Genomic DNA, 13,457 nt, shown 5'->3' on the forward strand with positions numbered 1-13,457 from the left:
CTTCGTCCTCGGCCTTCCTCATCCAGCCACTACCAGCTATCCGCCTAAGATCGTCCGTCCAACGGGCAGGAGAGCGTCCCACGTTGCTTTTGCCTGTTCGTGGTCTCTATATGAGAGCTCGTCTAACCCAACGCTTATCGGTTCTTCGGCAGAATCGGGAGATATGACTGCCATTTTATCTAAGCACATTTTGACAGCTATATCTCGGTAACCTTAGTTTTTTGACAGATAGACCCTATTTCTGATACGATCTATCAGAGCAACCCCAAGCATATAGCTCTCTCCATAGCATGTGCACTTTTAATCGGTGCACCAGTCTGCACCATACGTCATCACTGTGCAGGATGCAGTGGTTGACTAGACTTTTGTCTTCAGGCTTTGAGGGATGCCCACACGTTGAGAAGCAGCATTCAGGCCACTTAGCATCCAGCTGAGTTCCGGCAGACATTCTGCCATATTGACGATGTCGTCTGCGCAGCAGAGGTGTGACATTGACATGTGTCCGTTCCAGTCCAACGTCTTAAAGACATCTTCTAATGCATCGGTCTTCAGTTTCTGAGATATCACATCTCCCTGTCTCACTCCTCGTTGCCTTTGGATAGGTCTTTTCTTGTGATCCTGTACTTGGACAGTCATAGTAGCAGCATTGTATAGACATCTCAACACCCCGATATAGCGACAGTCGATTTAGCATCTCTCTAAGGAGTCCAAAACTGCCCGTCTCGATGGAGACGAAGGCTTTCTCATAATCCTCAAAGGCTAGACACAGAGGCTGATTATACTCTTCGGTCTTCTGTATAATCTGCCTTACTGTGTAGTGTGTGTAGATCTATTGTACTAAAGTCTTTTCGAAACCCAGCTTGCTCTGGGGGCTGAAACTCGTCGAGCTTTTGGGCAAGACGGTTCGTCGATCGATATCCTTCAATAAAATATTGTTGAATTTCTGAAAACTATTTTCTAATGTCTTGTCTTTTATGAATTTGAAGGCTTCATTTAAGTCATCTGTCTTCGTTTAGGTGGCATCCCGTTGCTGATGGTTTGCGCACTGTAACAAAATACATCGGTCGGATATTGGCCACTTCACCACTAAATACTGGCCACCTATGCCAGTAACTGAATTTAATTGATAAAAGTGCGTGATATTTTGCCACACGATACTACAACTTATAAATATTGTGAAAACAGTCGATTTTCATCTAAATAGAGTACTTGCATTTTTATTTAGTTATTGGCATAGGCGGCCAGTAACACAAAATTTGCAATATATTGATTCAATTATTGGCCACCTCCATAAACTCACCTTCCCAAAGGTAATTGCATGAAACTATAATATATTAATAAAACTTACCATTAACACCATATAAATATGCTAAAGAAATCACTTAAATTGCGTTCAATCACCAATAATGTAAATTTTGAAGAAATGTGTTTCGTTAAGAAATACGTTAGCCTGAAGCGTACACGCGGAAGTCCGACCGCCAACTGTCAGAAAAAGGCGGCAAAGTATGGCGGTTTTTTTCATAGTGGCAAAAAATTGTACTAAAATCAAAGTCAGTTAGATAACAAAGTTCTATTAAAAAACACAGATGGCAGGTGATGCCTCATTCCTTATTTTATGACTTTTAAGTTTATAGTGGCCAGTAACTAACGATGGCCAATAACTGGCAGTTTTACCCTATCTGACTAAACTTCCACTGTGCTTTCTGAATTTTAAATGAAGCGTTTGCAATATGAAGTGCTTCCAAAACATGAAGCTTTTAACGTGTTTATTCAGTGAAACTGGCTTCACGAAGGGAGACTGAGGTAGCAACCGCGGCACGGGTCTGTTATCAACGTCGATAAACTCATTAATGTGTATTACACCAATCAAAGCACCGTATTAATGGCGAATCGAATGTCGATAACGAACCCGTGTATCACTGTATACCTTACGTGAGATTTTTAGTAGTAGGTATCTGCTTTTAACTATTTCATTGATAATATAAACCTGTAACTCACTCGGTGGCAGAAACAGCAGCTAGTAAACTAGCCTAGTGTCACCGAAGCTTTATGCATATACCTTCGTCAGGTGTACCCTAGACAGTCAGCGACTGATGATAATCGGATTGGCTAATCCTTTTGCCACGCACGACAACTTAATGGAACGGATTGAGAATGCTATCCTAGATACCTTATATGTCGTGATATCCCAACCTAGATATAGGTATGGTGACTACCATAAAAGCTTCAAGTACCTAGTAATGCTATCAGATTCTAATTAGTAAATATAAAAAATCATGTGAATAATTCAAAGCCTTAGATAGAAACATAAGTATCCAAAGCCTAATAAACACTTATCAAATCTGTCCATGTGTTTAGGCCTGAAATAATTAAAAACTTTCTTTTCATAAAGTGGACATAGAAATAAAGCCTTAGCTTTTTAAGCTCAACGAGTAAGGCCGTTCTCATACTGCCTTCCCCATGCTGCATTTTTCGTGAGTGCGTTTCCAATCGTTGATAAAATAAGTTAAAATTTTCGTTTATATAGAAAACACGCACAGTCTAACACACAGAAAAGGCATCTACGCGCGTTTATACAATTCATACAAAACGCATCGTAGTGCGGGGCAGTGTGAAATCCGCCCAAGCTTTTCCGTGAAATAATTCCGCCCTACGTTTTCCGTCAGTGTCCGCCCAATCGCCGTAGGCACCGCACGCTTTCCAAAGCGCTCGGCGGGAAATAATATTACGAACTTTATATCGTTATGCATAACAATCTTTTTTCGATAAGTGTTTGTTTATTGTACAGTGAATGAAATTGAATGAGTTCTAAATTGTTATTGGATTGTTGAGTGCTGTTCTGTTCAAAATGGATGCAAAGTTGTTTCTGATATTTTCAGTTTGTGTCGGTAAGTTTTTGTAAACATACATTAATTAGATTATGTACGTACACTGGTTTAATAAAAATAAAATTATGGGTTAAAAGTGAATTATGCACTGAATTCGTATGTACTTTGATAAGGGTAAAATTTAACATAACTCGACGACCAAATGGTGTAGCGGTTAGTGACCCTAACTTATATACCGAAGGTCCCGGGTTCGATTATAGGGGCAGATATTTGTAGTCGGGTCTTGGGTGTTAATTATTTAATTAACACCCAAGACCCGACTAATCACACATGTATGTGTGTGACGACCGAATGGTGTAGTGGTTAGTGACCCTGAATACTGAGCCGAAGGTCCCGGGTTCGATTCCCGGCTGGGGCAGATATTTGTTTAAACACAGATATTTGTTCTCGGGTCTTGGATGTTCCCGTAAAATGGCAATAAGCCCGCCCCCCTATTACATTGGGACTAACATAACACTGGTGAAAAGTAGGTGCAGCAATGCACCTCTGCCTACCCCGCAAGGGAGTATATTAGTACAAGGTGTGAGTGTTTGTTTGTTATGTATGTGTGTTGATAAATATTATATCAGCTGTCCGATACCCATAGTATAGGCCGAGTGTGAGTTACCCCCACATATAAGTATTCTTTTTTTTATTTATGCCTGTGATGAAATCCGATATTTCTTATCACATAATGGAGGCAGATTAGAATTCGACAAAGGTAACTTTGCAACGGGAACAATAGTGCCAACAAAAAATCGTTATCTTTGTATTTATGATGGTTAAAATAATCATCTTCATTCGGTTAAAGAAAAAGAAATTACCCATAAGCGATGTCGGACTTTACTCGATATATAAAACATTAAACGAATTATATAAATTGCATAATTATTGTTGATTACGTAGCCATTTGACTAGAAAGAAAAGAAAGAAACATTTATTTGACACACTGAACAATAAAAACAGAAACAACTAACTACTAGAAACGACTACAGATTTTATTAAATAAGATTTCATCAATATTCAATGAAATTATTAATTTCCCTTCTTCTGATTTCGTATCTGAAATGTCATTATTCAATTCAGTAGCGAACTGACATATTCATTTAGATAAGAAACATACATAGTCCAGTCAAGGAATGAGGTGTAGAGTGCGTGAGCAGGTAACTCAGCGATTCCTTCAGAAACTTGTTCAGGTGGCTTAGGTTGTTAACATACCAAAAGTCCTGACTCCTAGGTGATGAGCGGGGGGAGGAGGGGGGGATAGAGATACGAATTTTTGGTTTTTTGCTTATATCTCAAAAACGGTGCATCGGAGACAAATATTATAAACTACTAAAATGGAGGTCTTAAAATTATCTAAAACTTTTATATCATATGTTTTTTTCTAATTACTAACCGTTTTCGAACTATTACCCTCGGAAAAAATTGAAATTTACAAGAAAAAGTATTCATGTCAAAAAATTCATAAACATTGCATCATATTGTCTTAACCAATTCATAAACGAAACTAATGAAGAGGAAAGAAGTTGTAGATTTTTTTATTCCCATTTAGAATATATTACATATGCTGGTCAATGTCCAACCCGCCTAAAGTTAGAGCTATTTTAAACTTGCATTTTGGTAAAGTCACTGACATAGCTCACCGAATTAGTAAGGTTAAGTGTGAGTAAAATAGCTGTACCTTTAGGTGGGTTGGACATTAACCAGCATATGTATATATATTCTAAAAGGGAATTTAAAAATCTACAACTTCTTTTCTATTCATTTTTTTCATTTATCTATAGGTTTAGACAATATGATGCAATGTTTATGAATGTTTTGACATGAATACATTTTTCTTGTAAATTTCAACTTTTTCCGAGGGTAATAGCTCGAAAACGGTTAGGAATTAGAAAAAAACATATGATATAAAAGTTTTAGATAATTTTAAGAACTTTATTTCATTAGTTGAAAATATTTCTCTCCGATGCACCGTTTTCGAGATATAAGCTAAAAACCAAAAATTCGTACCTTTATCCCCCCCTCCTCCCCCCCGCTCATCACCTAGGAGTCAGGACTTTTGGTATGTTAACAACCTAAGTCCCCTGAACAAGTTTTTGAAGGAATCGCTTAGTTACCTGCTCACGCACTCTACACCTAATTTTGAGTCATTTATTGACTGGACTAACAGTGTCACAAACTTATCTGTTCCGGTGAGAGCGAACTAAATTGATTTATATCTGATTACTTACTCATGAATTACATATTGATAAAGATTAGATGGGTTCCATAAAACCGCAAGAGCGAATTACCACTACTGGCAAACATAAAAAGTTATGCAATGAAGAAATATTAAACATTTATGTGAGCTGTCACCGGAACAGATAAGTTTGTGGCACTATACTTACGAGATGATTTGGAAATCGTTTAAACACATACTTTTATTAAGCTTTGATTAATTTTCGATATTGTTATTTGAACATGATTTCGTCGGTACACAATTTTATTTTTCGTGAAATCTTGTTTAAGTGCTAATTTCTCCATAGTCGGTTATCTAACCGACCGGGATTGGTTTATTAATTATACGTCATCTCCATATAACATTCTTGACAGATGTGTCAAAAGTCAACCACTAATACTTGGTTATGCTCTAACCGACTATGGAGAAATTGGCACTAAAAGTTAAAAAGTCATATAATTAATTCCATTAGAATATGTTTATGTCACTAGAATTTTCCTCTGTTTTGAGATGGCAGTGTTTCACTTATCTCAATATCGAAGATACCACTTGGGATTTTATCTGCGGCAGCCATAATGCATAGACAGCGGTTAAAAATGACGTTATACACTTACAGCCAATGAAAAGGTTCCACTGAGAAAAGCACCAAATTTCTCCTTAACGGAAAAGGCTAGCTTAATGACGCCGGCTGCAAGATTGAAGTACATTTAACGGAGCATTAGAATATTACCAACTAAAAACGTAAAGATTTTAGTAAAATTTCCTTTTAAATGTAAAAAAAGGGTAATTTGGTGCCAGTATTTTGTAAGTGAAACTGTTTCTTTGCCCGTTAGTGTATTTTGAGATGAGTGGATACGTGATAGATGACATTATTACATTAGTACAAGGCGTGAGTGCGTGTTTTTTTTGTGATAGATGACTGATTTATGTAAGGTTTATCATTTAAACTTAGTAAACTTACCAAAGCATTTAATTTAGTTCGTAAACTTTAATTATTATTTTCGCAATCAAAGCGCTACCGCTGTATGTAATTAAGTACCGTTTAAAGTGACGTTCTTGATACTGAGAACTTTTGACTTATTACGGACGTAGTTACGCAGAAAGGACTCAACCCACACAAACCTAGTTCTGAGATATAGACGTTTAAAGTTCTAATCGGTATTCTTCAGCAATGAAAAGCCTCTTATATGTGGAAATTATCTTAAATTATACATATTTATTGTTATTTTACTATTGCAAATCATGGTGTAGCTATAACGAATATTTATTGAGTTATTAATGAAAATATGCACTTGGATCCTTTCTCCTAAATTGCTTTTTCTATGCAAGCAGGGAAATTCAACGTTTCGCAGAAAGGATCCAACCAAATATGTATTTTTATAAAATATTTTTTTAAATAACAATATGGTTTTTAAAGTAAAATATTTATATTGTAGACACAAGACATTACTTTTTTAAACAAAATAAAAATTATATATCAAAAGTAAACCTATTATTAAATAATTTATATTGAAATGTAATCGGAAACAACATTTTACATCTATATAAAAATCTAACCGGAACTGTATTCCCAAGCGCAAAACACTGGATCAACTTAACCGATTTCGATATTTTTTTTACAAAATAGAAGCCTACGTTTTTAGTGAGTATCTACGACCCGTTTGTATCCCATAATTTTCAGGATAAGGCATTTTGACGGAAAGCAAACCTCATAAAAAAAAGTTGGGCATGAATAAAATTCTAACCGGAAATGTGTTCCCAAGAGCAAAACTCTGGATCAACTTAACCGATTTTGATATATTTTTTTACGAAATGGAAGCCCACTTTTTTAGTAAGTGTCTACGACCCGTATTTATCCCATACTTTTCAGGATAAAGCAAAATGAACATAAGCAAACCTCAAAGGATAAAGTTGGACATAAATAAAATTCTCTTTTACTCTAACTTCACTTCATCATCCTCGGTATATTGCAACTATCCTCCTTTTTATGCCTCCGTAGGATATCCGTTGTTCCCTGTGCTTACCATACGATCGCTGAAAAGTGGGATTTCAGCGATCGTATGGTCCGTATCACTTCGACTTTACTTTGCGGTTGGATATTAAAATTTATGTCAAGATGCAGAATAATTATAAATCTCATAATCATTAACCATCATCACAACCCGTCACATCTCCACTGCCGGGGCATGGGTCTCCTTCCAATGAAGAAAGGGATTAGACCTAGTGCACTACTCTGTCCCAGTGTGGGTTAGTGGACCCCAACACAAGCAAGCTTGTGCTGACAGAGTTGACGGGTAATTGGGCAACAGACCGCCCGAAGGTCTCTGAGTAGGCTTAACGACTGCTATCGATTTTATTATAATCATAATGATTACGATTACGCTTCTTGACATACATCAAGATCTGGATATACAAGATGCTCCTGGTTTATTGAATCTGCATCCAAATCCTCAGATGCAGACTGGTTTAGATCTTTAAAAACTTCGGCAATGTGGTCATACCATCTTACAAGTCGGTCTTCCATAGTAACAAGGAGATATCCTGGGGTTTGTTGCAAAGTTTATTTGATTCTTTCTATAGATCCTTCATGGCAGCCGCTGTTTGTTTTCTCCAAGATATAGAATAAGACAAACAGCGTTGGTCCTTTTTTAAATTACGTTTGATATTTTGTTCACAAAGAAAATACTCGTACGCAACTCGTGCTTCTTTAGAATGGTAGTCTAGTTCGATGTTAAGTCTTCCTTGGAGAGTTGATCATATGCCATGTTCCTTTAGACATCCATTCTTTCTTTTAGTGTTCCTTGTGTCTTATTATTTCTTCGCAATTTTCATAAAACATGTCTTTAATGCCAGTGCAGTTATCTTTGATTGAGGCGCGTCGCCCACACTTAGTAGGTTGATGGTATTTGTTGTGCGTCTGGATACTAAGTTATCTTCTGACTTCTGGGTCCTGCAGCTTATTTACAGCGACATCTTTGGCAGATCTTGTGGCCTGCTTCTGAGCTCCCGCTATCGTCAAGCAGATTTTTCCAACGACTAAGTGGTGATCACTCTTGACTTTAGCAACCCTTCTTAAGTATTTCTAACATCTAGAAGTGAATGTCTTCATTTTCGAATAATCAAAATGTGGTCGATTTGGTTCGCGGTCCGACAGTCGTGTGAGAACCAAGTCACCTTGTGACATTCCTTTGGAGTTACCACCACCGAAAATTAGCCATTAACAATCCTTAGACATCGTCGCTCGCTTATCAAATCGGGCGTAACTTGTATGAATCTGATAGATGTTTGAGAGTCGAGCGACGCTGCTTATGGATTGTTAATTGCTAATGTGACTTGCCCACACTAACATACGGTGCCGATACATGGACGATGACCAACGAAACTGTGCACCGAATCAGAGTTCCACAAAGAGGTATAGAGCGAGCCATGTTAAGTATTTCGCTTAGACGTATTCCCAACGTGGTGATCCGTCAAAAGAGGAAAGTGTTCAACGTCGGTATGCGGGTCGCCGAACTGAAATGGGAGTGACAGGATACTTGGCTCGTGGGGGGACGGAAGGTGGAAAAATGCGGTGACAGAATAGTGGCCAAGAGACGGAACAAAAACAGTTTGAATCCTTTCTGCCAAATAAAATTTGAACTGTTTTATTAAAAACTTATATTCTATGAAACAACTCAGACAGTTTGAGTCCTTTCTGCTAAATACAAATTGACTTCTTTCAATCAATAAGTATTTCGCTAAAACGACTCAAGACGGTTTGAGTCCTTTCTGCTAAATACAAATTGTCTTTTTCAATGAATAAGTATTTCTCTAAAACGACTCAGACGGGTTGAGTCCTTTCTGCTAAATACAAATTGTCTTTTTTTAAGAGTAGAGTATAGCACTTGCTCGTCCATACAAAAAGAGAAAACGTTTTACTACCCCTAAATATTATCCAATCTCCATGGTTTTTTAATATGTTATTGACACAAGGAATAACTAGGTTTATAGGTTTTCCTTTTTTCAAAATTTTCTATAGATTCAAACTTATAGGCACCTCAAATAATGTTTTTTTTGTGATTGCGACATTGTTGAATTAAGCCGTTTGTGGATCAATAACAACGTATTTTTTTAAAAAAAGCGAAACCTATAAACCTAGAATATATTAAGCTGAATCGATTGACACTAAAATCAAAGAGATTGGTTGATATTTAGTTAGTGTAAAACGTTTTCTCCCAAAACCAGAATTTCATCAAGAAAAGTACCTATTGTCAGTCCCGAGCTGCAGTGCTCTCTATCGCACGATTGAGGGTCGGGGGGGGAAGCAAAGCACACGTACGATAGGGATGTCCATAGTGAAGTCGATAGTAGAGATGGGATCCCGCCTGCGTTATCGATATCTATAGATATATACAGGATGTCCCATGTTAAATTGCACATCCGAATCATAGTGACACAACTCGTCATTCTAAACATCTTTTGTTTTAAGACTTTTGATTGTTTGCGAATTTTATTTTTGCTAATTCATAGAAACTTTGTTGGCTATGAGATTTTATAATATATAAAGCTGGATTACCACTCACTGACTGACTGACATGATTGTTCTCCCAGAAGGAGTCATTTTTTGATATAAAAATGTTTTAGGGAAATGTACAGGGTGCTCGGGTGAGTAGAGAAAAAATCCGAAATTTTAAAAAAAGTTGTAAAAAAAAAAAAATTTTTTTGCTCCTCTTTTTTGGTGACCATACATTTTTTCATATTTCGAGGGTGTATTTAGAATGTCTGACAGATTATAAAAAAATTATAAAAAAATAAAAAAACAAAATGGCGGCCGAGTTGCAGTGAGGTAAAGTTTAGGGCGTGTCAGACCCGACTTGAGGTGAATTGATCTCCCGGAAGGGGGGGAGGTGGGGGGATGGTAATTTTTTTAAACGGTAGGGCACATGATGAAATTTATGGGAAAATTCCAAAAAATGTTTTTTTTTTTATTGCGGGGGGAGGGGAGATTTTTTTATAAAAACGTGTTTTTTCGGGGATTTTCAAAGCATTTTTTTATTGTGTTCGAGGCATTTGACAGGTTTGACTTGTATGGAGCGGTTGTGTAGTTTGACGAGTAGAGTTGCCACGTGAAAGAATTTTCCCCATTTTTAGGGTAAATTTCGAGATTTTCCCCAAAAACATGAAAAGTAGAAATGGCCACTTTTGATTTTAAAATTTGATGCAGTTTTGTCGGAAAGACCCGTACTAATGACATTTGACCATTTTTATTACTTTCGACTGGCAACCCTGGGCGATAGGCGAGATTATATTTTTTCGGACTTTTTTACGTCGACCCAACTTGAGGTGAATTGATCTCCCAGAAGGGAGGCAGGTGGGGTGATGATTTTTTTGAACACGGTCAGTTGTATGGTGCAGTTTATGGGAAAATTCCGAAAAGTTGAAAAAACAAAATGGCGGACTGCTTTGGCGGCCATTTTGTAAAAGTGACTTTTTTTCATGATTTTTGATTGATTTTTTCACATGTTTTGAGTGGTTGGGGAGATTTGTCTTGTATGGCGCATTTGTGTGGTTTGTAGGGTAGACTATACCAGTTAAATAAAATTTCCCCATTTTTAGGGTAAATTTTGAGATTTTCCCCAAAAACATGAAAAATAGAAATAACCGTTTTGGATTAAAAAAAATGATGCAGTTTAGTCAGAAAGGCTCATACTAATGACATTTGACTATTTTTATCACTTTCGGCTGTCAACCCTGAGAAATACGGGAGATTATATTTTTGAAAAAGTTTGACGTCGATTCAAGTTCAGGTGAATTGATCTCCCAGAAGGGGGGGAGGTGGGGTGATGTTTTTCTTTGTACATGGTTGGATATATGGTGAAATTCATGGGAAAATTCCGAAAACTGCAAAAATCAAAATGGCGGATGAAGTGGCAGCCATTTTGTAAAAGAGAAATTTTACATGTTTTAAGGCTATTTCACCTGTATTTAGTGGTCTGACAGTTTTGACTTGTAGAGCGCGTTTGTGTAGGAAGATGCATTTAGTTTGCTTATGAAATAAAAACTCCCCAGTTTTAGGGAAAAAAATAAAATTTCCCTAAAAACATGGGAAATTTTACATAAATATGCAATTTTATCGTTTTGTGATGGTCTGAGGGGATTCAAATGTATGGCGCGTTTGTGTAGTTAAATGCACAGATTTTTAATTAATAATAAAAACTCCCCACTTATAGGAAAAAAAACAAAATTTCCCTAAAAACAACAAGGAAAATTTACATAAATATGCAATTTTATCACTTTGAGATGGTCTGAGGGGTTTCGAATGTATAGCGTGTTTGTGTAGTTAAATTCATAATATATTAATTTAAAATAAAAACTCCCCACTTCTAGGGAAAAAAATCGAAATTTCCCTAAAAACCTAGAAAAAATTACCAACATTAGCAGTTTCAACCCTTTGAAGTGGTCTGACAGATTTATGGTATATGGCGCATTGGTGTCGATAAATACAAACAATTATTATTTTAAATAAAAACTCCCCACTTCTAGGGAAAAAAATCGAAATTTCCCTAAAAACCTAGAAAAAATTACCAACATTAGCAATTTCAACCCTTTGAAGTGGTCTGACAGATTTATGGTATATGGCGCATTGGTGTTGATAAATACAAACAATTATTATTTTAAATAAAATTTCCCCACTTCTAGGGAAAAAAATCGAAATTTCCCTAAAAACCTAGAACAAATTATTAACATTAGCAATTTCAACCCTTTGAAGTGGTCTGGGAATAAAAACTCCCCACTTTTAGGGGGAAAAATAATTTCCCTTAAAACATACAAAATGTTAATCAAGTTTACCAGAGTTTAAGTGCCGAGCGCAGCGAGGCCATATTCCTTCTACAAGCTATACCTAAATAAAACCAGCCGAGCGCAGCGAGGCATCCGACAAGTAATCCTGCCATTAAAAAAAATCCGAGCCAAGAATCCTTTCTCAATAAAGAAAAACTATGGGAAAAGTCCCGTTTAAGAAGTGGAAAGCCGAGCGAAGCGAGGCTTAACAACCTAAACCATCAATCCAAAACCTAGAGAGCCGAGCGGAGCGAGGCAAAACTACTGAAACCAACATCCGAAAACCCGAAGAGCCGAGCGAAGCGAGGCTAAAGCACAATAAACAGCAAGTGCCTATGCAACTGCAGAGCCGAGCGAAGCGAGGCAAAACAACCGAGACTACCATTCCGAGACCTGGAGAGGAGCCGAGCGAAGCGAGGCTAAACTACTTTAATCACCAAATGCCTGTTTAACTGGAGGGCCGAGCGCAGCGAGGCAAAACAATCCAAACAACCCTACCACAAACATTGAAGAGCCGAGCGCAGCGAGGCAAAACAATGCGAACCACCATACTTCAAACCCTGGAGAGCCGAGCGAAGCGAGGCAACACTATTCAAACCCTCGTCAACACAACTATATAACCTGAGAGCCGATTGTGGCTAAGAAATAACTTGAATGAATAAAAAAGAAAGACAAAGTGTAAGTTTGGGCGCGTTTATAGTTCCATAAGTATGCAACCAATTATGGATTATATCTAAGCAAAGATTAGTTCTATAATGTTAAAAAACGCACATTATCCTACTTACTGTATCTTAAACAGCAAACCCACAAAATAAATTAATGAATCAAAAAAAGCCTGTAAATTTGGTTGCTATGAAAAAGTTTCTCTTCAGGACAGAGTAAATTTATAATCGAGAAGCTAGAAAAACGCGCAAATGGAGGTGACTCAGATATTTATTTTTATGAGGTGTTAAAGAACCATATTTGTACAAAAAACTATGTCGACTCGATAACTTAACGAAAGTAAGTAAGAAAAGTATACGAGACCATAAAATGACCATATAGATCAATAATTTCTCTACAGTATTTGTGTGAGATAATCCGTAATTCACAATGAAAATAGTTTTCAAGGCAAATGTTAACATTCCTGTGGAGTTTTTTTTTGTGTAAAGAAATATCCATTGTATTATGGCAAAGTCAATACCCATCTGTTACCAAATTTCATACTGAAATCATTTTTCAGCTTCGTTAATGCTTCCCTATCTACGTTATACCTATATTCATAATTAATGAAATTAGATTTCAAGGGAAAATTGAACCCCATAATAATGGTCAAGTGAAAAACCGTATCTTACCAAAATTAATACTGAAAATCGTATCCCACCTAAAACAAAATCATCAGTACCCCTGTTATAAAGAAATTCATAGTGAACACAGTTTTTAAGGCATAACATAACGCAAGAAGTATTTGCTACGGTATGGTCAAGTCAATACCCTGCTGAAACCGAAATTCATATTAAAAACTGTATCCCCCCCTGAAACAAAATCATCAGTACCCTTTTTATAACGAA

General features: G+C 36.8%; 1 protein-coding gene across 1 annotated transcript in view; it reads left to right on the forward strand.

Annotated features, from left to right (window-relative positions):
* The first annotated feature begins 2,680 nt into the window (after positions 1 to 2,680).
* The window catches only part of LOC105389795 (Down syndrome cell adhesion molecule-like protein Dscam2), an 81,600-nt gene continuing 70,823 nt past the window's right edge, over positions 2,681 to 13,457 (forward strand). The window contains exon 1 of the mRNA XM_048631219.1: positions 2,681 to 2,888. Coding sequence (XP_048487176.1) covers positions 2,849 to 2,888 — 40 coding nt within the window. The 5' untranslated portion in view covers positions 2,681 to 2,848. The remainder of the gene's footprint in view (positions 2,889 to 13,457) is intronic.

Source organism: Plutella xylostella, chromosome 28, assembly GCF_932276165.1.
Source record: "Plutella xylostella chromosome 28, ilPluXylo3.1, whole genome shotgun sequence".
Taxonomy (NCBI): Eukaryota; Metazoa; Arthropoda; class Insecta; order Lepidoptera; family Plutellidae; genus Plutella; species Plutella xylostella.